The sequence below is a fragment of the Glycine soja genome, chromosome 7 (assembly GCF_004193775.1).
Source record: "Glycine soja cultivar W05 chromosome 7, ASM419377v2, whole genome shotgun sequence".
Classification (NCBI taxonomy): domain Eukaryota; kingdom Viridiplantae; phylum Streptophyta; class Magnoliopsida; order Fabales; family Fabaceae; genus Glycine; species Glycine soja.
The window spans coordinates 18,429,080-18,454,274 of NC_041008.1; the positions used below are offsets into that span (position 1 = coordinate 18,429,080).

A 25,195-nucleotide genomic window follows, 5' to 3' on the forward strand; every position below is an offset into this window, starting at 1 on the left:
TTATTACACTTTGTAAATTAAGGTTATTAAATGATCTCATTGAAGTTAAGTAGGACCAATTGAAAATAGACGTGTACATGCCACCTTCACGTAATTTTCATGCTACACATTTTATGATGAGTCTATGTCATTTGATTCTGTCAGCATTAGTGATCATTGATGAGTTTAGTTGTGGTTGATACAATGAAAACTGCTTTGGTTCTACATGCAGATGTAATCAATGGACAAGATTTTTGGAATATGCTCAAGGCATGTAATGACACATTTTGAGCTCATAAAGTCTAACACATTCATAAGGATTGTAAGGATATATATAGTTGTGACCAGTGAGAGATTGTTAGTAATTTTGGGTCATACATATATATGTATATCACATAATTTTGAATGAGTTAGGACCATTATATTATTAGCCAAATATTAGAGTGGTCTAATCAATATAAAATTATGGCTAAGGACATACATGTCATGAAAGACTAATTGTGTAGATAGCATGAGTGATATTATAATTTGATGAGGAGTCAAATTATAATTATCAAATTTGGGGTAACTAATGGCAGTTACCAATAAGAGTTTATGGTCTCATTTGTAGAGAACAACGAGTACAATATCGTTTTTCTCTTCATAAGAGAAAAATTCAGATAAGAAAAAAGGACTCTCTACATTTGGAAGATCATACAATCAATCTTCTCATGGTTCCATAATGGCTCATCCACGTAGGCTCCCACATTTAGTTTTTATCATGATTTTGAGTATGAGAACACAATGAGGTTTTATTCATCTTTAAATTTTTCTCTACATGGATAGAAAGCATGTCGTTAGAATTGATGATTGTCCGTTAGAATCAAATTAGGTTGATTGATTGAATCCTGTATAATTTATTTTTAAATTGTATCCTAAATTCATATGTTTTGCAAAATTATTCCTATGATTAATGAGACATATTGTTATTATTTTTTCAAGTGTTTTAATTATCTATTATATTTTATTTTATCTATTATTTATTGAACTTAAAAAAAATGTCTCATAAATAAGAATATTTATAAAAAGACTAATTTATATGCTTCATCTGTCCTTATTTATAAAATATAATTTTTGAATTTTTATCCTTTTTATAATATTTTATTTCAGTTATTTTGTGCATTAATTATTTATTGACTATCTTATGGAAAATGAAGAAGATAAATATGTTCTAAATAGATAAATTTAAAAAATTATTATAATTATAGACAAATTTAATATTAATAATTAAAATAATCAACTTTTTTAATAAACATAAATCAATAAATTATGTCGCATAATTAGAAAAAATGGAGTATAAGATAATTTAAAGATGACCCAGCCAATTTATTGAATTTTAAATTGTCATGAAAAGAATTGGACAATGTACAATTAAATTAGTTGGTCAAATCTCTTATATATATATATATATATATATATATATATATATATATATATATATATCGTGTTACTTTTTGGTTTCTCCTATCAACTTCCAATTTCCTTTTAACTTTGGTTTCCACTTTCCACACACAGCAAAAAAACTGAAAAACTCTTGCAAACATGACTCGCCACAATCAAGGTCTCTTTTCTCTTTTCCCTCCCAATATCCTTTTTTTTTTCTTTCATTTTTTGGTTTTTTTTCCGTGATTATCATATGATTTGCAAAATATTGCTACACTTTAATTATTTCTAATCACCAATTGTGCTCTGATTTGATTCTCATGTCACAGATAATAATGCGAATATGAAGATGCCTTCGTATTTTAATTTGCCAGCACTTGATGTTTCTGTGGCTTTTCCACAAGCCACTCCAGCCTCTAATTTTCCTCCTTGTGGTAACTAACATTAATTCATAATGACATTTTTTTTGGAAGTCTTCACATTTATATTTACATATAATGAATAATAAATGTAATGAATAATAAATATGAACTCATCCAATTTTCTATCGATCTTATTATTATTCTTAACGAGATATGTTTGTATGTGTGTTGAATATTGTTGGGAAGTTCAGCTTCGGATTATTTTCATTTCAATGACTTGTTGAAACCGGAGGAGCAGGCCGTGAGGAACAAAGTGAGAGAGTGTATGGAAAAAGAAATTGCTCCTATAATGACTGAGGCATGTTTCTCTTCTCTTTCTTGCTTATTGTCATATAAAAAAAACAGAAATAGGAAAATACTCAGCTGTAATTCCTTATAATTGGATAACCATTCTGAGTGTACTCTTTATAAGCTATGTTAGGATTGCTGTTCACCTTCACCCCTTTCAAAAGTACATTCAAAATAAACAATATAAAGAATATCCTTATCCAAAAGTACATTCAACACCTAAAAGTACTTCCAGAATGGAATGGTTTTTAAAACATGTCCTATATCTGTCAGTCTAAACATACTTTTGGAAGAGGTGCAACAGTTATCCTAATATGTGCTTAGTTTAGTACTGCTCTTTAATCAGACTTTGAGTTTTTTTTCTTGATAATATGTATTCTAAAGCTTTGCATTGGATCATCATAGATTATTGTGGTAAAACTTCAATTTAGATTGGAAAATAACATAGAAACCAAATTATATATTTACTCATATATTCATTGTTGGAGCACTTCAACATAGATTACTGTGGTAAAGCTTTGCATGGGATCAACATAGATTACTGTGGCGAAACTTCAATTTAGATTGGAAAATAACAAATTTGATGTTTGCTACGGTTTTTTAGGGTGAGTAGTGGAGGGGTTACCTTTTATTTTATTTTATTATTTTTAATTCTCCCGACACTCAATCTCATAATATTTTATCAGTACTGGGAGAAGGCTGAATTCCCATTTCATGTTATCCCAAAGTTTGCTGCCCTGCGTATTGCTGGTGGCACAATTAAGGTTCTCTATTTACATATATTGCTTCTTAGAGTCTTAGTTAGGTGTAAGACACTGCAAAAGGAGTTCTTACCTAGCTTTGACTGATTCTCAGGGTTATGGTTGTCCTGGTCTTTCCATAACTGGAAGTGCTGTTGCTACAGCAGAAGTTGCTAGAGTTGATGCAAGCTGTTCAACTTTCTATTTGGTTCATTCTTCCTTGGCAATGCTCACTATTGGTAATATCTTTTCTTTATTATTAATAAATCTCTGAATGGTAACCTTTTTGCTATTAGTTATTCATATTTCCTGAAATTTAATGTCTTTGATTGACCATCAAGTATAGCATTATGTGGGTCTGAAGCTCAGAAGCAAAAGTATTTGCCTTCTTTGGCTCAAATGAAAACTATAGCATGTTGGGTAAATTACCTTCCTTGGATTTGAATGATTTTTATCATTTTGCTTAAGTACCACTCTTAAAAGAGGTTTTTTATTTTTATTTTTATCAGGCCTTGACTGAACCTGACTATGGAAGTGATGCCAGTGCTCTGAAGACCACAGCAACAAAGCTCCAATGCCTTATGCATCTTATCTACCAGTTGTATTTGACTCAGTCTTTTTAATCAGACATATTTCACTGTGTCAATTGTTCCAATGTTCAATAATGTATTCCTACTTTGCATTGAAATTATCAGGTGGGAGGTGGTTGGATCCTTGATGGCCAAAAGAGATGGATAGGAAACAGTACGTTTGCTGATTTGTTGGTTATCTTTGCTAGGAATACGACAACGAATCAAATAAATGGGTGAGCCATAGGTTTACTTACTCCTGTTATTGTTCAATATCTAAGATGCCAATAAATGAACTAATAGTATTCCATCTCATTTATAGGTCATGGAGATCCAAACATCCATGAATTTTCATTGATTGCCTTATACTCTAGCCTTGCACCCTGAAAGAAAATAGAAAAGAGGAAACGAATGCAAATATTAACATCATTAACACCATATCAAAGTGAAGAATATAAGCTAAGAAAACATTATATTGAGACATTCAGAATTCTAGATTATTTTTCATACACATTTTCTCTCATGCTTTATATTTTGTTGCTCCTCTTGTGTCCGGTTTCACAAGTACTCTTTTTGTTTACATTTTTTTGGTACCTGTTATTTCAGATATATTGTCAAAAAGGATGCACCAGGATTAACAGTAACAAAAATGGAGAATAAAATTGGACTTAGGATCGTACAAAACGGAGACATAGTTATGAGGAAAGTTTTTGTCCCTGATGATGACAGAATAGAAGGAGTAAATTCTTTTCAGGATACAAACAAGGTAGAATTAGTATGATACTTGTCTCTGCTGTTATTTCAAGAATGTGATTTCATCATTTCAATAATAAATAAATGATGGTATTACTCTTGGTTTTTATATAACTTATATTACCTGATGAAATAGTAGAGCATTAATCAATCTAGGTTCATGTGTCCTTTTGAAGCTAGCTTCAATGGCTAGTGCATTAGAAAGCAAATGCAGTTTCATCCTATTGAATATGTTACTCTAATGCATGTTACTTTTACATTATTTTCCTTTAGGGGCACATCACTTTTTTTGGTAAATGAGGTCATATCTGCTTTTGAAAGCAAGTACAGTCTAATTTTTTTTTTTCATTTCATTGTATTAGTCTATAATTGTCTTCATCAAATTCTTGCTCCAATTTAAAGAGTTGTAGATTATATGCACGGTTTAATTTTTGAGATGTATATTAGACTGGTCAAACATATAAGTTAACTTGTTGTAATTTTGTATTTTGTCTATTTAATTACATGTTGCTTATTTGTTTTAGCTATATCTCAAAACAGGTACTTGCTGTTTCACGTGTAATGGTTGCTTGGCAACCTATTGGTTTATCAATGGGCATCTATGATATGTGTCATAGGTATTCTTAGATAGCATGCTAGTATACTTCAACTAAAACATTCACTGCTAATCATTATTCTAAAGTGAATTGAAATGTGTGTTTGTTATCTTTGCTAGGTACCTAAAGGAGAGGAAGCAATTTGGAGCACCATTAGCAGCTTTCCAAATCAGTCAACAAAAACTTGTTCAAATGCTAGGTAACATTCAAGCAATGATTCTTGTTGGTTGGCGTCTGTGCAAGTTGTACGAGAGTGGTAAAATGACTCCAGGTCATGCTAGCTTGGGGAAGGTAATTCCTAACCACCTATTCACAAAATAAAAGAAAATCTCGCCATGTAATAAAAGCTTTATGTTGGCTACTTTGTTGTTGTTAATTGACGTAGATAATTGATGATAAATTGTTAACCATATTTCAGTCGTGGATTACCCTGAGGGCAAGAGAAACAGCTGCCTTGGGGAGAGAATTGCTTGGTGGCAATGGAATTTTGGCTGATTTTCTAGTGGCAAAGGTTCTCATGCCTAATTTCTTATTTGAAATTTATTTTGTTAAACCTCCTGTTGGATCTAGATTAAAATGGGGCAATTTTAAATGGATTTTTAGGATATATTTCTAACTCCCTCACCAATAGGCCCAAGAATGAATTTGATTTATAAAAAAAGAAAATAAAAATGAATTAAAAATTAGCTCATGCTCTTAATTTTTATAAAAGCTTTTTTTATCTAATTTTTTCAAAAAAGTTAAAATGCATAAATTTATTATATTACACAGTATTCAAGTCCCTCGTCACACCATAAATTTATTATACAAAGTATTCAAAGTACGATACAAATACCAAGGCTTAAATCATACCTCATGCAAGTGGCATCCCTAGTCCTCAATATATCATGACTACACGCAAACTGCCTCATAATATCATATAACTTTGTTATACAAAGTATTCAAGTCCCTCGTCACACCATAAAGAAGTCCTTTGGTCCTTGTTTTATTTGATTTGTTAGTGAAGGATTTAGTAGTCTATAATTAAACTTAAATAAAATGCAATTACTACTAGACATATTATTAGCACTTTTTTGTTGGGACAGAAATATTATTTTGTTTCCTCACGTGTTTTCTGTCTTTCTTCTCTAATTTTGCAGGCATTCTGTGACATAGAACCTATCTACACCTTCGAAGGCACGTATGACATCAACACCTTGGTTACAGGCAGGGAAGTTACTGGTTTTGCCAGCTTTAAGTCGGTTGCTCAGAAAAGTAGGCTGTGAAAGTGTAAAATGTGTTCCTCTATGGACTAATAGACTTCGTTGGTTTATGTATTTATAATAATATGAATCGAATAACAATCCATAAGCATTAAATAATTATACAAATGTGTTAATAACAAAGCAGGGAAATGAAAATTAATGATCTTGAGATATTCTTCCAGTCCATATCCACGCTTTCACTTCTGATAACTTGTAGATGCTGAATGTTTGAAACTGCTGCTTTAGCATTAGTTATTGTCCTGCTCTTGCTGTGTGAATGAACTTATGAACCCCCTGTGTTGAGGAAAGGGCCAAAAAGACCCCTTAGGGAGAAACCTACTTTGATGCAATGTCAAAGTGTGTGGGATGTTGAAAAAGTAATTTTCAAGGTTCCACATCCTATACATCCATCCAAGTTCTTCACTAGAAAACATGTCTTAATATCACAAAAGAAAAATAAAATAATCCTTAGGTATCTACTACCTACTTACTATGGTAAATATAGCAACCAATTGAAATCTGGGGTAGCTGCTTGAGTGAAGAGATCCATGAGTGCTTGCCTCTATATCAGAGGTACAAATATATTGATGCTTTAGCCTCTAGATAAAAGCATGCATTGCATGGCCTTGTTTTGTTCACCATTGTTGATTGCTCATTAAAGAAACTTCAGGTAGAGAGAAACAGCATTACCATCAAATGCTGAACATGCTCACTGCCCAATGCACATCATCCACCATCATGATGCTAAAAGGCTTAAGGCCTATGCATGTATCCATCCTCCAACTCAAAGCAGTTCCCAAAAGACAAAAACCGAAAGCACCTTACATAAAAAGCCTTCATATTCCCATGATTGACTTTTCACCCTTGGCCTCCATTCTGAGAATCCTTGTCCAAACCCCAAGACCTGATCCTGATCTGAAGCTCAGCCACAGCAACCAAGAATGAGACAATCTGAGCAGGTCTCAGTACCTGAAAAATCTTCAAAGATGTGTTTGTCCTTAAAGCATCTGCATTGGCCACAAGATTCTCCAATGTCTCTCTGAAAGTGCTTGGAACAGAAGAGCCCTCCTCTGCCATGAAGGACCTGCTGAAACACACCCTCCCATGGCTCCTTGCCATGTCCACTAGCGGTGGAGCTGCCACACTCTCATGAAGCTTGGCCAACTCATCATTGAGGGCTCTCTCCTTCACCTTGGTCTCTTGGTTCAGCAGACTCAACCTCTCCTTTTGTTCTTCTGACAAATCCTCCAAAGCTGTGTTCACAACCTGAAAAGACACTCCTGGCTTGAACCCCCCAACCCAAAGAAAGGTTCTTTCCAATGAACTGAACCATGGTGGTGAGAAAACAAGAAGAACATTTTGGTGGGCAATCTTTGATTTCTCTTCAAAGTATTGTCCATAGTGGCAGATTACCCTGTTGATTAATTGCCTCACATCATCATCATCCTGCATCTCCTGATAGTGTTGCTGAGCTGAGAGAAGCTCGTCAAGGTAACCTCTTTGGCGCACCATCCACCCTTGGAGAAATGCCTCAAATGAAGCAGCATTTGCATCAGTCATCTATGTATTCAGGAGAGAGAGAGGGGGATAGAGGAAGGAAAATGGAGAATATGGTTGGAGGTGGTGCTTAGAACATGTGTTTCAAAGGGGTTCTTGGGAAAATGGGTTTCTTGCAATTGGTTATGGGAACTTGTTGGTTTGCTTAGGGTGGAAGCATTGTTTGGATGGGGCTTAGAAGGGAAGCCTAATGGCAAAAACAGAGTCATTTGGAACAAAACAGAGTGAGCGGTGTTCAGTTAGGGAAACAGAGAGATGATAGAAATAATGGGCGTTGGGACTGGTTTCGGTGCAATTTGTCGGCACATGCTTGGTTTTGGAGGCAGGTGTTAATGCTAAAGAAGTGTGGTGAAATACATAATGTGGAAGAGGGGATGAGTTGTGGTTGAGGATTTTGATGAGTTGTGGTGTGGGGTTGGTTGTTCATTCATGTGAAGGTGCTCAATTATGGTGGGGGGGTGTTGGTATTTGGGATTTGGGTTTTTGGATTCATACTTGGTGCAAGGATTAATCAATTGACATGGTGACACATGGAAAGGCCATGCTACCTTAAGGTGCCATCTTAGTTTACACTATTGATTTCATGACAAGTAAGACAGAGAAGTGCAGAAATGAAGCCAAGTAAGATAGAGAAGTGACACAGATTTTTTGATCTGGCAGGCTGTAAGGGTGAATAAAGAATCTTATGCTACCACACCACTAAGCAAGCAAGCCAGAATTTTTCACTTTTTGAAAATATGCAAATTGAGACTATTAAGAGAGCAATAACTATATTATACTCTTACAAATAAAATTAAAAAGAATTACTTTGCATGGTGAAAAGGGTAATATCCTAAAATGTAATTACATCATTTTGACTCCAACCGTTGCTGTCATGCATTTTAGTTCTGCATTTTGTTAATGCACCTCAGTTTCTTTTGACATATGTTGATGCACATGAATAGTACTAGTTATATTATCTGATATATAACGGTTTGTTATATTAATAACGCATGACCTCTATTCAAACCTTTTTATTCAGACAACGTTACATTACTAGATATTTTATTTTCTTGGCGGTGACACATGAAAATAATTAATGGACGCGCTAGTTGTTACTAGAGCGTTTAAAAGTAAGTTTTATAAAGGTAAAAAACTCTGCATGTTGCCAACACAACACTACACCCCTTTATTATAAGGACCGTCTAATCCACTTAGATTCTCTGCTGAAAGTCTGTTCTATGCTTTCTTCTGGGGTCAAACATCGTTATGAGTGTACATTTTCTGCAGTAAAATGATACAATATTTAGAGAAGTAACTTAATTATTGATCATTGATCAATGTAAGACTTGGACTATAGATGTGACCATATTAATTTTTTATAATATTCATAATTATAATACTGCATCAAATTCTCTTGCTAAAAAAAGTTAGTATAACTCCAATTATCAATTTTGTGTTTTTTTATGAAGAACAAATTATATGAGAACCACAAGTATTTTTTTTCTTTAAATTTGAAGTGCAAATAGTTGCTGTCATTTGGCATGCAACTTCTTTATGTAGTAGTGCCGCTTTTTGAATAGTAACAAGAGTTTTATGTGATTTGGGAATGTTGTATTTTCCTAGTAGGATGCATCTTGTATTCTGCTTGTGTGTGGTGGTGGGGTGGGGGATAGAGTGGATGTAGTGGTGGTGGTGTCTTTTGCCTATAGGTGTTAATTGAATCATTCATGTCTTCATGATACGTTTGCTCGACGCATTTTTTTTAATGCTTGTGGTTTCTCTTATAACTTGTTCTTTATTAAGAAAACACATAATTGATAATTGGAATTATGCTTAATTTTGGTTTAGCAAGAGGAGAGTTTGGTGCAGTATTTTAATTATGAATATTATAAAAAAAATTGTTGTGACCAAGTGTACAGTTTAAGTTTTTATATTGACCAATAATTAAGTTGTTACAAATATTGTATCATTTTACTCGAGAGGATCTATTCTCCAATTGTATAAGTAGTTTTTCTCCTCTTTTTTTTTCTTTCCATGTACAGTTAACAATAGGTATATGACCATCTTTAACAGTGGTTCTTATATAGGTTCTTAAGTTAAGAATTAGTTTTTATTTTATTTTTTCCATTAGAGATGGTTGAAGTGACATCTAATTGTATAACTAATTCTTTTATAAGAGCATCTCCAATCATATAATCTTATTTGGGTACTTAACTTCTCTTAAGTGAATTCTTTGTTGATATATAAGTTTTGAGACAATAATATGTTATTTTAAACTTCAATGCTAAAAGTTCTTAATTTTTTTAATTAAAATCTGTTTATGTTCCTCCCTCCTTCTAAGTTGATTTTCTAAACAATTTGACAAAGACTTTATTCTTATAGGTTTTTATAGAAGAACCAGTTCTATACTTGAATGCCATTTCAATCATCTTCAATGGGAGAAAAAAAAACCAATTCTTGACTTAAGAATCCTTACAAAAACCACCGTTAAAGATGATCTTATAACTATCGTTAACTATATAGGGAAAGAGGAAAAGAGGGGGCAACTGCCTAATACCAATGCTTTGCCCCAAAGAAAAGTATAGAACAAACTTTCTGCATAGAAAGAGGGAGGAAAGTATATAGATTTTAATTAAAAATAAAGTTAAAAACTTTTATCATTGGAGTGAAAATTAATAAATTATCTTAAAACTTATGTGTCAACGAAAAAGTTCACTTAAGAGATTTTAAAAACCTAAATGAGGTTCTATGGTTCGAGATGCTCTAATCATTAACAGAGAAAAAAAAAACCAACTTTGACATGGAGACATTGCTTTGCAGCAGCAGATCATCGAAAAATTAACATATTCAAGAGATTGTGTAAACCATGGCAAGTTGTTGCCGTAAAGTTTCAGGTGATTTCTTTTTGTAATTTTTTTTTCCTATTTACACATCTCATTTTTTATAATAATGTCCTTATTAGTGAGTGTAGTTTTATTGTTCCCGAATTTAAATTTTCTTATTCTATTTGTTTATTTCAGAATTAAACTTTCAAAAGTTTTTTTTATATTTTAGAATTAAATTTATGGAAGTTTATTTGTTACACATTTTGAAAATATGTTTTTTGAAATTCATTTGTATAGTTGTGGAAATATAATTAAAAATAAATAGACCTATGGAAGTTTAATTTCACACATAGCAGGTAAAAAAAAGTTGGATCCATTTTTATTTTTAACTTTCACACATATATCTTTCTCAAAAGACAATTTTATTTGGAGCTTAATCACAGTAAGGTTGCTCCCTCTTTTTGCATGCTATGATCTTGTCTTTTTCTCTAACTAATTGTCTTTAACCATCTCTCTCTATGCTAATAATTGTCAAATATTTTTATCCTTTTCTTATTTTTTTCTCCTTGCATTTGTGTGCCTTCTTGTTGGCTTGAATTTTTTGCACATATTAGAACTTAAACAGATACCATTAATATCATATAACTCCAAATTCTATTTGTCATTTTACATTATGCCTTGACAAATAATAACAATTCTAACCATTGGATCAAGGAATTATTAAACCATAACCGATAAAATTTGAAGTTACATAACATTAGTAATATCCGTTCAAGTTCTAATATGTGCAACTGATAAACACAAAATTCAAACTAATTAGGAAACGAACAAATGCAAGGGGAGAAAAATGTAAGGGGAGAAAAATAAGAAAAAAGATCAAAACATTTTGACAATTAGTGACATGTGGAGAGATGATTAAAGATAGTTAGTTAGAGAAAAAAGACAAGATCATAGCATGTAATAACTACAAAGGCAAATACTGTGGGTGAGCAGGAGCCATTGGACGTTTCAGATATAAGAGGGTTTCAACTTTCAAGTTTATTTATCCATTTTGGGGAATTACTTTGCGCATCTAACTTCATTTTTTACACCCAACAATTTTTTAATTTTTTTTCTAAAATTACCCCTTTTTAAAAACATACATATGATTCTTACGGAGTAAGAATCATACGAATTGCAATATGTATGAATCTTTCATATGAATTCGCGATCCGTAATGGCGAATCCATAAGGCCATTACCTACTCCACCTCCACCTCACCAACTCTGCTACACCATCTCCTCCGCGTTGCACCACCACCACCTCCTTGCCACCACATCGCCCTTCGCTCCAACCTCCAACGTGCCGCAGCACCACCACCTCCTTCATGGCATCGCCTTCCCTCTAGTCTCGCCCAGTGGCATCGCCATGCTGAAGTTGCGCAAGGCTATTGAGATCCTCGTGATGGCGTTGGTTAGGGAGGGGGAGGGAGTGGGCATGGTTGTCACCGCCAACCTTGCTATAGAGGTCCATGGCCTTACGGATTGACAATCCCTATAGGTTATACGTAAGAATGTTTTTGATTTTTCACCCTAAATGCTAGGTGTACAAGAACAAATGTTGGGTGTAGGAAGAAAAAGCCTCCATTTTGGCGTCTCTCCGTTGGCTTAATGTTCTTTCATACTGTTGGCTATTCATGGTGAATATTAGCTACACAATGACACCTAATAAGTTACTTCCTTAAGCTATGTTTGAATCTAAAGTAAAAACGTACTTTTAGAAATTTTAATGTACATTTTCAAATTCCAAACATGAAATTAAAAAAAAGGAAAAAAATTATTGCTTTAGAAGTAAAAATACTTTCTAAGTTCTCTCAACAATATCTAAACATGCACTTCTCAGTTATGAGATCATAAGCAGAAGGTGGATAAATCTTTTTCTCTTATGCCCTTCCAGTTATTCATAAAAGTTGAGTATGGTTAATTGAGATTAAATTTAAAATAAGAATTATTTTACACTTGTTTAATACAAAAACGTGGTCATTCGAAATGTAGCCAAAATCATTCATGTCTCATCCAATCCGTTTGATCATTACTATGGATCAATTGAGTTGAAAGTAAAATTTACACCATCAATAAAATACTACTTATGAATTTTCATCATAACCCTTTGAATCTTGAAACTTTGAGAAACAATAATTTTGTTTTTCGTTTTTGCCAAACTTAGACTTCTCTACCCCTTTATTTGTTGATTTTAACCAACAGATGGACAATTCAATAGACAGGTGAGTGGCCATACATGTAATAACTAATATCAAGTTCATAGATAACAACTACCTATCTGAAAACAAAATATTGAACAACATAAGCATCATCATACTTACAATCTCTTGAATGAGATCATACAAATTTTTTGCGTTTGGTTCAAAAGGCTAGTGAATTTGTATCACAAGAGACCACACAAACGGGGTCTTGAGCAGAAATGTCTTCCATTAGCTTTGACAATTGCCATGACACCAGCAGTTATTCCAGCACAGAGTACAGAAGACACATAATGCTGTGTATTTCGGCCCGCTAAAAAATAAACAAGAAAAATAGAAAATTGAGGAAAGAAAAGAAAAGCATCAAGGACCCTTTGTTCAGATAGAAGAAACAAAATTATATACCTTGCTGAAGAGTGAAGGTTGTTGCTGTCAAACCTCCAATTATCAAAGCTGATGCCACAGGCAGGTACTGCATGTTTGCAGTTTTCCACAAAATATGTCAATACCACTGATAATTTGTCTTATAAGCCATTTAAAAAGATTTGGTGTGATGTAATTATCTATGTCCACAATTTAAATTTACATGTGCTGAAACGGCTTGTCAAGAATTTGGTAATTTGTATTCTTCCTGTAGTTAATTACACTGAAGAATGCATAATGCAACAATTTGTATTTATCATAAAATCAGAACTGCTCCTTGGCTAGATGCCTTTTTCAACTAGGTAGAAACAGCTGCGTGGATCAAACAACACCACAATCCATTGAAGTCAACCATGATCTCCAGAAACTAAAACAGCTTCTACATTATTGCATCCCCATCTCTGTTTGGGTACCAGGGGAGATTATTGGACATCCTAGATGACAAGGTCCTTAATCCCACTGGCTCCTTTTTTCCCCAATCAAGTAAAGGTTGGCTCATTTTATTTTTCAATTCATTACAGCTTTCCGGGATTGTGAGGGGTGGTAGAAAATAGAAAGACGAGGCATTGAAGCTACTTACCGTTAGAGGTTCAAAGTTATTCGACCGGAAAGGAGAAGGAACGTTTCTGCTGACATTATAGTGACCACTTATCAAATCCAGGGCATCCTGAAAAAGATATGAAACTTATTAAATACTTTGAGACCAAGTTCCCTTTATTTAAACGAGTGGTAAGAATTATGCACATAAATGAACTTGCCTGCCGAATCCCATCCTGGAAGTTATTCAAGTAATATCGGGAAAGTGCACTCATCCCATCTTTAATCATTCCAGTTATTGTTTGTTTCCCATATCTGCACCATATTTCCAAAACGAACCAGTATCACAGAAGGGAAACATAGCAATATAGGACTTTCAGGACCAAAAATTTCATACCTAACTAAGTCCCCCTTGAGTGCATGAGTTCCAGCATACTCGAGACTTATCTCATCACCTTGGTCTGCCCACACTAAATAAAATAAACAGAGCTCAAATAAGCAGGGCAATAATTCACAAAGAATGGAAGAACTTATATAGAAATTCCATACATATTCTAAATTTTCCATATTCCTCTTCAAACATGGAAATGCACTCAGAGGAAGTCAGCGCTTCAATCCTCTGCAACTGAAGATTTAATGACTTCTGGGCCAGATAACACTAAAAACAACATAAAGATAGTCATGTAACCGGACATATTACACATATCCAAACACGAGGACAATCAGACAAGGATTAAGAAAAGAACAAGTCCAAGCATTCAATTAATCCCTTATCAACAAACCTGAGTAACATTTGTTCGATCAAGGGAATCAATGCAGTTTACTCTGACAAGTCCTCTCTGCTCCTCTAGTATATTTCCTTGTCTATCTATCAAGAAGTATCTGCTCAGCTGAAATAGCAATAATTAAAAATCTGAATTATAGATTTGCCAGTATACCTAGATTGTGGCAACTAGCTATTGCATTTGTATAAATACTTAATTTTTTCCCATTACCTTTGTTTTTCAAAATCCTCCGAGATTTGATCATAGAGGATTTTCAGATTATCAAAGTTTGAGCTCCCACAGTAGTGATGAAAATCAAAAGGCACATATCTGCCATAATCCGTTGTTATAAAAATAAAGTTAAAAGAAAAAGGAAACAATGACACACAATAATCATATTCATATCAAGCACACTGAAACAGCTTAAGCTATAATACAGCCAAGGCAAACTTAATAGTTAATGGATGTAAAATAAGGTTGCAAACAAAAAATATGTTTAAATAAATTATCACCTCACATTTTGCTGATTTTGCATTTCAGCAGCATATGCTGCACTTAATTGACCTTCTTCACCATGCTACAACAGTAAAATTAACAAGAAATTGCTTAAAATAATACACACAAAGTAACAACTAAGAAGCACTTAAAAGGGAACTTAGTAGTGGAGATTGGCTATTATTATATCCTTAAGGACATGCTAACCAAACTCAACCAAACCATAGCCTCAATTTCCCTACGTAAAATTTTGGGGATGAGAAAAGGGATACTGAAAAAGAAAAAATCTTCAAATTTAAAAACCAAACACATTTTTACTCAACCATGAATATCCTTGCCTCCAAAGCATCAAGAAGATGCTATGTATCTCTGGACTCGTGGTAAATCTGAAAAATAAATTTGTGACAAATTCGTTGCTTAAAGTAGAAAGAGAGCAGAAAGAAACCATACTTTATCAGTAAGATCAAGTGCTACTATCTCTCCATATCTTTGCATGAGATCATGGAAATGACGCTCCACAATCTTGGGCTAGAGTAGGAGTGGATGGGGAAAAAAAAAAGAACATGTATTAATGTACATTTCATGATAAAACCATTAAAATGCTGGAAAAATTGAGAATAGAAGTATACTGTTTCCTCATGACTAATAACCCTAAGGTGCGGTTTATAGCTTAGATCAACAATCTGCTCCCACAAAAGGGGAATTGAACCTCGAGCCTGTGAAACAATCAATTGGAGTACAAATCAAAATTTGGGAGACGAAACATTGATATTTGCAGATAAAAGATGTTATATGGTACTAGGATACCAAATTCTCATTAACCTCTCTCTCACCTATAACATCCCATTTTTTTCATAAAATAAATTAAAAATGATTTTATTTAAAAATAAATAGAGTTTTAGAAAAATAATAAGGTTTTTGTAATTAAATAAATAAAAAGAAATATTTTATTAATTAAAATAATAGTTTTGGTGTTTGAATTATAATTCTTCCTTTACGATTATAATTATGATATTGTTGTGTTTGACGGACCAATTGATGTTCTGGTGCGAATTGGTTGATAAAATTGAATGCTTTTGGTGTTTTCGTGTTTTTGGCCTATGATTTTGATTCCTTGATTTTGATATGATTATGTAAAATTATTTGAAGAGTTTTACTTTCCATGTTGTGAGAAATATTTTTTGTTAAATTGTTTGTATTTTGGACAAGATTTACTAGATTAACATTATAAATTGTTATATTGAGATCATGAAATTGTGAGTAAGTGACCAATTGAATATGTGATGAATTGTGAGATACATGTGTATTGAGATGTTGTGTGTATTGAGTTGTGAGCTATGAACCATACAATCACACGACTGTAAGATCCTTTAAGGACGACGAGTTAATGTGCGACGAGCATTGTAATGGGAACCACAGGGGAAACCCAACCAGTTTAATCACTTTGACGCGCGATGAGAAAAAATTATTTTGAGAACAATTGAGGAGTCGTGTGTTTTATACAGTTCAAAGATAAGGTCTGCATACTTTTTCTGGGTTGGACCTGAATCAGGAGGGAGAGGCCCTGACGGACTCTTCGGAGTGTAGGCCTTGGGGGTAAATACACTCGGTTTGAATGTTCCTTGAAGCCTATGCTGATCCCATATGATTGGAGCATTCTCGCAAAACAAAGAGACATTGACTGGTCTCCCTATGATCTTAACTAGGGAGAGTGACTTGACTTATCAATGTGTGTGATCTGTCTTGTCATGTACTTCTGGGCGTCCGACGAGATTTTTCACTGACACGGTACGACATTGCATATAGGATTGAGTCTTAGTATATTTGTTGAGTGATATTGTGTATTAATTGAATTGATTGGTTGAGTGATATTGTGTTTTAATCCTTGAGTACATGAATGATGTGAAAATGTGTGAGACGTGTAGTGTTGTATGTGATGTTACGCGATAAGTGGTGGAATGACGTGAGTTGTGTTAAAGTAAGTTGTATTTCATTTATATGATATGTATATCTTTGTTGTCCCGTTTCTCTCTATAGTTAGGAATGTGATAACTAACTCCCGTGTGTTGTTTGTGTTTGGATCCAGTGATAATTTCAAACTTTTTGTTCGTGAGAGCAAATAGTTAGGTGGATGACTTTAAAGAACCTTGGCTAGAGAACATTGAGACACAACGCTCTCATAGAATGTGGCATTGGGGCATGATGTGCTGAACATGTTATTTTACTTTATTTTATTCTGCTGCTAAACTTGAATTCTTTTTTAAACTTGAACGACCTTGTTTTTTTTTTTTTTGAACGGCCAAAATTATATTAAATATATAATAGAAGATACATAGTACCAGAGGTACTACAAGAAGCCACAGGAGGTAGGATCTCCTGGGACAGAAAAGTAATTAAAATTATCCAACATCCCAACAGAAACAATACAACCCAACCCAACAACACAAACACTACTTAAAAGCCAAAGCCATAGATGAGGACCATTGGTGAAAAGGAACAGTAAAATCCTTTTCCCACCCCCTCATCCAAGACCAAGAGAGGAAAATTGTATTATCCAGCAGCTTCGAGATGACAAAAGGATGATTGTTGAAGATAATGTCATTTCTGAGCTTCCATATTGATGTTGTAGCTGCTATCCACCAAATTTTCCACCTTCTGTTAGTATCCTTCAATCCTGACATGGGAGAGTGCTGGAGGAAATTATCCATAGGCCTACAATGGAGCACTCTAGGTTCCTTAACCCATGAGTGAAATTTTCTCCATAGAGGCATAACTTTATGACACAAGAAGAATAAGTGAGAGGCAGATTCAGCTTTGTTTTGACAAAAGGGGCATAGATCATTTTCAATGGTAACATGCCTCCTAATTAAATTATCCTTAGTGGGCAATCTGTCCCATAGAAGTCTCCAAGCAAAAACTAGGGCTCTAGGAGGGATTTTGATGTTCCATAGGTGCTGGAAACCAAGACACTGATCTTCATCAAGATGTTCAGCTTTGACATGAAGATAGGCAGAATTAGTAGAGAAAATTCCTTTAGGGTCAGCTCCCCACACCCAAGAGTCTTTCAAAGATGCAGATGGACTAATTGCAGCAGTTTGATCAATAAACTCTGAGGCTCTTCCCATTTCATTATCAAACAGATTGCGCCTCCAAGAAAAGCTCCATTCCCACCCAGATTCACAAAAGGATCCCATGCTTGCCACTGTCTGAAGTTTTTGAGATGAGACTTGATATAATTCAGGGAATTTATCTTTTAGCCTTGTCCCTCCTTCCACCCAAGAGTCCTCCCAAAAAAGAATTTGATCACCCCTACCCAGCTTCCAAATGAACTGCTTTGAAACATCTGCCATACTGCTGTGATTAATTGTGGACCTCAAATCAGACCACCAGTATGAGAAGTGTTGCCTTGTGGACCCCTCATCTAAGCCTCTCCATCCCCTGTACTTTGAAATTAAAATTCTATTCCACAGCTGATCTGGGTGCTGAAACATCATCCATTTCCATTTGATTAGGAGAGCTTTGTTGAAAGCTTTAATGTCTTTAACTCCCAATCCTCCCCTTTCTCTAGCAGCACACACTTGACTCCAAGCCACCCAAGCTATCTTCTTCCCTTCTTGGCTACCACCCCAAAGAAAATTTCTTTGAATGGTAGTGAGCTTGTTAATCATTGCTGAAGGGGCCCTGAAAAAAGACATATAAAACAAGGGCAGAGCTGTTAATACAGCATTAGTTAGGGTGATTCTACCAGCCATTGATATACTTCTCTGCCTCCATTTGTTCAATCTAGCCTCGAATTTATTGATAATAGGTTCCCACACCACCTTCCTTCTCGGATTAACACCTATAGGCAGCCCTAGGTAGCAGAAAGGAAGCTGTAGTGGTCCACAGTTCAAGAAATCAGCAGCACATCTGATCCACTGTTCAGACTGACCAATTGCTCTGAGTTGGCTCTTAGCAAAATTGATTCTCAGGCCAGAAGCTATTTCAAAGCTTCTAAGAATAGCCTTGATAACACTAACATTCTCCATAGAAGCTTCCCCAAAGAAGATGGTGTCTTCCGCAAACTGGAGAATATTCACTGGGACCTTGTTCTTCCCTACCATAAAGCTGTGAAATAAGTTTCTAGACACTGCTTCCCTCATCAATCCTGTTAACCCTTCAGCAACCAAGACAAATAACAAAGGGGCCAAGGGATCCCCTTGTCTCAATCCTCTTTGAGGCTTAAATTCTTCAGTTGGGCTTCCATTTACAAGGATGGATATTGAGGCTGATGCAAGGCATCCTTTAACCCAGCCAATCCACTTTTCATGGAACCCCATTCTTCTCATCATATAAAAGAGGAATTGCCAGGACACAGAGTCATAAGCTTTTTCAAAATCCACTTTAAACACCAAGCAAGGTTTCTTTAGCCTCCTAGCCTCCTCAACCACCTCACTAGCAATCAAGACTCCATGTAACAGCTGTCTGCCCTTAACAAATGCTGATTGTCTTTCATTAACAAGGTGATTCAGAACCTTACTTAGCCTATTAGATAGGATTTTAGCAATAATCTTGTATACACATCCTATAAGGGATATGGGTCTGAAGTGACTAATATGTTGAGGATCCCTGAGCTTAGGAATAAGAGCAATGAATGAAGAATTAAGGCCCTTAGGAAAAGCAGCATTCACATGAAATTCTGCTAAAAACCTTAAGAAATCAGGTTTCAACTCATTCCAAAAATGCTTGATAAATCTAAAATTAAGTCCATCTGGCCCTGGGCTTTTGTCATTGCCACAAGCCCACACTACAGAATATATCTCCTCCTCTTTAAATGGCTCAACCATCAAATCTCTCTGGATTGGGTGCAGGACATTAAAAGCAACTCCATCTAAGTTGGGTCTGAGCAGATGAGGTTCAAAAAATCTGCTCTGAAAATGATGCATTACCTCAGCCTTAATCATGTTAGGGTTTTCTACCCAAGAACCATCAATCAACAGTCCCCTCACAACATTTCTCCTTCTGCTGTAATTAATAATTCTGTGAAAATATGAAGTATTGTTGTCTCCCTCTTTAATCCACTTGCTTCTAGATTTCTGTCTTACAAAGGACTCATAGATAGTTGCCTTTTCCCAAAGATCAGCTTGAGTCTTCTTGAGCTCCTGGATTTGCTGATCAGAAGGTTGTGCTGATAGTGAGTTCTCCAGATCATTTAGCTTTTGCTGAATCTGCTTGACTTTGTTACCCAAGTCTCCAAAGTTTTCTTTACTCCAGTTTTTCAATCTTTGCTTGAGGGTCTAAAGTTTGCATTTCAACACATATCCACCCCACCCGGTAGGTTGAGATTCAGACCAGCAATCCCTCACCACCTTGTGATAATCTTTGTTCATTAACCAACCATCATACACCTTAAAAGGCTTAGGGCCCCAATCAATGCATTTAGATTGCATAATGATAGGACAGTGATCAGAATAATTTCTTTCAAGGATAAATTGAGAGCTATCAGGCCACTTAGATAACCATGCATCAGAGTGAGTTGCCACTCTCTTTCTCTGTTTGGATGATGAGTTGGGCTATTTCATCCGATACCCCAGAGAGGAGAATCATGTCATCTCCGAGAAATCTGGTACGAATTGTACCCCAATTCCCAAGCAATACGATCTTCTAGAGTCTCCACTGCCATAACCTCCTTTAACTTCCCCACCCAAGCATCATTACACCAAAGTCCCCTACCTGTGTACAGGGTAAGCATTATAGATGGTATTACAGCTTCGTTGCTCCTCTTATGGCCTAAAAGCTTCCCCATAGTCGTCACTTCCACATACGATCTCCGAAAATGTTTCTGATAAATTTTATTTGGTAACAGTGTAGTGAATGTGAACCTTTTACCCACGTGAATTTGTTTAAGTGATTTGGAAAAAAATGATTTAATAAAATTCCAGATTTTTATATCTTTTTCTTGATTATATGTATGTTGGGGTAGAGGGTATCACACACCCTCCGACTCTCTCTCTCTCTCTCTATATATATATATATATATTCAAAATTTTGAAAGCTAAGAGACTACAACATTCAAAGTCCTTCAGCATGTTTGACTACAGAGCCAATTCTCATCTCAGAAACAGACAAAATGCTAGTGGAAAACATAGCCAACTCTGCAGAGAAACTATAGAAAGGAATTTCTGGAAGTTGATAATAAATAATGTATAATAATACCTGCAAAAATGAGAACTTGAATTCTTCAGTTTCAAGCAACTGTTCAGTTTCAATGAAATTAGCAGAGTCACCTTCAAGGTTAGCTCCTCTTCTCCACATTCTTGTTCCTATGTCAGTATGTTCACATATTATAATGAGCTATTACAGACTTATAACACTTATTATAAGAAGCATTTTTGGGCATCTTACCTAGACGCCGTGTACATCTTCTTGAAAATAAGGTCACTGTAGCATTTGAGTCTTTTAGCTTCAGCTCTGCTACTTGAAAGCTTAAGCCCAGTTAAGGGAGAACAGTAGTGGCTTCTTATAGTGAACACATAGTTCATTTTCATCATTTTTTTGGTATTGACTTTATGTGGAGAGCATATGCACACACACAAAAAAATAAAAAATAAAAAGAAACAGAAGGGGCAGGGACGGGGATGGAGCATAGGTAATTTAGACTTCAGGATATTCCCTTGTACTATGGGCACGATGAATTTGTCAACCTGCCATCATAAAGATAGGTGTTACGAAGACAACCACATGATCATACTAAGAATGAAAAACGAAGTTCATTAAAACTTTGAACCCTTTTTCTTTATAAATAAAATACATCCTTTTATTAGTGAAACTAAAAGCATTTATACTTAAGCAAACTGGAAGAACAGCCAAATATTCTAACCTTCAACTCAATAAGCTCCTCCAAAAGATGTTTGTTCCAGACAAATCGAGGGTCAGCCTGAAATACAAATAGAAAAATGAAACCTAAAGCTTTTATAGAGTTTTTACTGATAATTGCATTAAATGGTGCCGATGGGATCAAGAGGCCTTTATTTGATCTTTACTAATCTAGAATTAAATGCATCAGAGGAATGGTCCAAAAAGGACATAATATAACACATTTCAATAACATTAACTAATCAGTAAAATAATGGATCAAAATGAAGTAGTATAACCAGAATGAAACAAGATATACATGAAAATTAACTGAAACATAAAAAATCATTCAATTATGCATGAACAGAATGTTGGCGAAGGAAAGCTTCACTCTTAATAAAAATATGAAAAAGTAAATTTCAAATCACTTAATGATTTGATGACAATTATTCTCAGAAGATCAAGAATTATGTCAACCAACCTGCTTCCAGATTGGCTTACTTGTCCAGCCTTCTACTAACTTGCTTCTTCTATGCAAGCTGGTGGACACGAATTACATTTTATGAATATCAACCCTGGAACGGTATCAATATGATATGAATAAGATCATAATAAACCAGAAAATTCAAGTCTGTGGTTCTTACTTTAATGTAATATCTGTTTCATATGAATAGTACAAGCCTGGCATTGACTCCACTACTTTTAATAGGGTCAGGAAGAAAGTCTCATCCTTTTTCTGCAGAAAGATAGTACACATAAGATGTACTAAATGTGGATCACATGCATTTTAATGATGTCTGAATGAATTCTGACTATATAAGTCCTTACTTCTTGAGCAGTTGAAAACCTCAAAGCTTCATTACATGCAAGTAATCTCATGGACATCAAGCGATATACTGGAAAGCCAAGGAAACTTCCAACTTCCTTCCGAGAAGTTATTACAATAGCATAAGTTCCTACATCCATGCACATAATGTTGAGCCTTAACGAGTATAAAGGAAGTTATGTTGTTAGACTTGGTAACCTTCAGAAAAAAGTTTGTGTTCATCTCAATCATTTAGCTTGCTCAACTTCTTTTTGCTAAAGCAGATGCAGTGAACATGATTTACTTGAGAAAAAGGCTAAATATTAGACATACATCCTTAACAAGAAAGGTGAAAGAACAACAATTGCACGATCAATCAGAGCCTACATTTAGCAAAAAACTATGGCTATATATTATGTACAATATTGAAGTGCAAACAGGATTAGATTTACTTCTTCCCTGGCCAACAAAAACCTTAACCAAATAAAGATCCTCAAGAAGGACTAGGACAGGATTAAATGTTAATACCATCCAATCTAGCATGTTCACATCCAAAGGTACAAATGAGTCATTGTGAAAATAAATGCAAATACAATTATGCTTAAAAATTTGACACAATAACCCTGCAAACGCACGTAAAAGACAAAAGTGTTCTCCAATTCAAAATAACCATTTTTTTTGGTCGGCCCAATTCAAAATAACCATGTTTTGCAAGAAGTTTATGGTAGTGCCATTGTGCAGTAAAATTTATCGCAAAACTGTGGCAGGCTCCTGGACAGTTTTATTATATAAGTAGTAGACAGCTCAAGATAAGCATAACTACCTACAACCAATCTTATGGTTCCCACCACACCATAAATTGTAGATGTCCTCAATGGACTTCCAGAGAATGTGTCACCTGCAAAGAACAAGAAAAATCATAAAAATAGAAATAATTACAACAAAATGGTCAATATCAAATACGTTTTTATAATTGCTTAATTAGCAATCAACCATACATGGAACTGAAACTAAATAACCAAGTAAGATCCAACCAAACCTCAACAGGTAAGAAACAATAACCTTTGACTAAAACCATTTCATAAATGTGTAAATGGACATATTCAGTATATAATACTACACACGATCTTGCCAAAAGCAACATCCACAAAGACACCAAATATACTTCATATCCACAATTAAACGATCTATTCTTAAAATTCCAAGACCCCCAATTTTTTTTGTTTTTCAACTTAGAAAATAAATGAACTTTTCAACTTATTTTCTCTGATCAACACAACAACAACAACAATAAGTAACAAACTTCACAGAACATTTCCTGCATTTTCTATGCAACCAATCAAGAAATTTTGAAGCTTCGATTCAGAAAAGAAGATTACCATCATCATCAAATACATTGATGCTGCCATCAAGACGGTTAATCCAGAAGCCATGGTTGGGGGATTGATGAGATTTGATCACGAACTTGTCCTGAAACTCGAGCAGTTCCAGCTCATCGTAAAGCTTGAATCTTTCGGGTGAACTCGAAGGGGGTTCAATGTCCATTGTCAAATAATTGCAGAAACAAGACAACCCCAGAAGCAATTTAACAAGACAGCACTATTAAGACAGTTTTTTTGTCACAATGATGAGAAAGTCACAAGGAACAAACAACCCCTTCCTCTTCAACAACCAAGCACAAATTTGATGACTTTTTGCAGTATATTACCATCATACCCTCCCTAATATTCGTAAACCAAATCATCCACCAAGTGACGTGTTTGATTTAGTTTATTGAGAAATATAATAATGCATTGCCCACTGCATCTGCATGAATCAATTGACGCTTAAGTTGTTTAAGGTTAACAAGAAATATCGTTTTGATTTCTGGTTATATAAAAATACAAATAAATGAAAGAAAATTTTTATTGGTCTATAATAATTTTATCTGCCAACAAAATTGTCTCTTACAAAATACATTTATAATTAATCACGAAATGAAAAATTAACATACCAGAACAATTATACTTGACAACTATGCTAGAATTTTAATATATATGACACATATTTTCTTTATTTTAATTGTTTTGGTAGTTTCATGTATAGTTTAAATAATTTTGGCATTAGGAAAAGGATAGGACTATATGATAGCAGTGATGTCTAATTCAACCTATGGAATGTTCCATGTTCCCTTCCCTGTTATAATCGCTGTTAGAATTTAACGAAATTGGTGAATGTCTTTTTTTTCTTTCAAGCGATGTCCCGTTAATAAATAGATTTGTTTAAGTTTATTGCAGAGTGAATTAATTAAGCTTAGTCGCGTTTCTTATGTAAGAAGCGATTGTTTATGAAAAAAGTTAATATATTCTTAAAAAATAATAATTTAATGGTGAAATAAAATGAAGTATAAATAAAAAAACTTAAATACTTTTTTAATCCTTATAATTTAATTTTTTTTCTTTTTTACTTTCAAATTATATTTATTTTATTTTTTGTCTAGATAACTATTTAAAAAGTACCTTCTCAAGCACCCACTGTTTGTGAGCATCATGTAAATTTCAATCTAAATCCTCGTTAAATAAGACTTGTATTATACATGATTTATTCTTGTTTCTTTTTTACATTTCTGAAGCATAAAGAGATTGACAGTTTTTCTTATCTTATAATATGTCTTCTACAAATCTAAACTTTTTTTGAAAAAATATAAAGATAAATTCTCTTCCACCCACGTATGGGACCCGT

The 25,195-nt window shown here is 34.4% G+C and overlaps 3 protein-coding genes across 4 annotated transcripts; 1 reads left to right on the top strand and 2 right to left on the bottom strand.

The window, feature by feature from the left end:
- The first annotated feature begins 1,480 nt into the window (after positions 1-1,480).
- LOC114419079 (acyl-coenzyme A oxidase 4, peroxisomal-like) lies at positions 1,481-6,184 on the top strand. 2 transcript variants are annotated; one of them, XM_028384678.1, is made up of 13 exons: positions 1,481-1,579; positions 1,731-1,835; positions 2,015-2,121; positions 2,798-2,875; positions 2,967-3,090; positions 3,198-3,271; positions 3,361-3,418; positions 3,545-3,656; positions 4,027-4,186; positions 4,714-4,790; positions 4,889-5,060; positions 5,188-5,280; positions 5,909-6,184. In XM_028384678.1, exons 1-13 carry the CDS (start codon positions 1,561-1,563, stop codon positions 6,032-6,034), a joined length of 1,305 nt encoding a protein of 434 aa, XP_028240479.1. In that variant the 5' UTR covers positions 1,481-1,560; the 3' UTR covers positions 6,035-6,184. The 2 variants fall into 2 exon arrangements, with proteins under 2 accessions (XP_028240479.1, XP_028240480.1); XM_028384679.1 differs by lacking the exon at positions 2,798-2,875.
- Positions 6,047-8,166, bottom strand: LOC114419080 (protein DOG1-like 4). The gene has a single exon (XM_028384681.1). The coding sequence runs from the start codon at positions 7,571-7,573 to the stop codon at positions 6,872-6,874; it is 702 nt and encodes a 233-aa protein (XP_028240482.1). The 5' UTR covers positions 7,574-8,166; the 3' UTR covers positions 6,047-6,871.
- Positions 8,167-12,491: 4,325 nt separating this feature from the next.
- Positions 12,492-24,196, bottom strand: LOC114419081 (phosphoinositide phosphatase SAC8). The gene is made up of 20 exons (XM_028384682.1): positions 23,854-24,196; positions 23,298-23,372; positions 22,498-22,625; positions 22,314-22,405; positions 22,151-22,208; positions 21,695-21,751; positions 21,485-21,518; positions 21,220-21,300; positions 21,031-21,137; positions 15,465-15,551; positions 15,286-15,363; positions 14,853-14,917; positions 14,572-14,670; positions 14,359-14,458; positions 14,126-14,234; positions 13,974-14,046; positions 13,798-13,891; positions 13,620-13,706; positions 13,022-13,088; positions 12,492-12,929 (listed from the first exon to the last, which is right to left on the bottom strand). Exons 1-20 carry the CDS (start codon positions 24,017-24,019, stop codon positions 12,802-12,804), a joined length of 1,785 nt encoding a protein of 594 aa, XP_028240483.1. The 5' UTR covers positions 24,020-24,196; the 3' UTR covers positions 12,492-12,801.
- Positions 24,197-25,195: the final 999 nt, after the last annotated feature.

Bases quoted from the DNA above. Each gene is read 5' to 3' on its own strand.
- LOC114419080 (XM_028384681.1), bottom strand. From the start codon at position 7,573: ATGACTGATGCAAATGCTGCTTCATTTGAGGCATTTCTCCAAGGGTGG.
- LOC114419081 (XM_028384682.1), bottom strand. From the start codon at position 24,019: ATGGACATTGAACCCCCTTCGAGTTCACCCGAAAGATTCAAGCTTTAC. The intron at 15,552-21,030 runs GTATTATTATAC...ATTGTTTCACAG, and splicing joins TCAAGTTCTCATTTTTGCAG to GCTCGAGGTTCAATTCCCCT. The intron at 14,235-14,358 runs GTTTGTTGATAA...TGTTGTTTTTAG, and splicing joins ATCGAACAAATGTTACTCAG to TGTTATCTGGCCCAGAAGTC.
- LOC114419079 (XM_028384678.1), top strand. The intron at 3,272-3,360 runs GTAAATTACCTT...TATTTTTATCAG, and splicing joins TGAAAACTATAGCATGTTGG to GCCTTGACTGAACCTGACTA. The intron at 5,281-5,908 runs GTTCTCATGCCT...CTAATTTTGCAG, and splicing joins CTGATTTTCTAGTGGCAAAG to GCATTCTGTGACATAGAACC.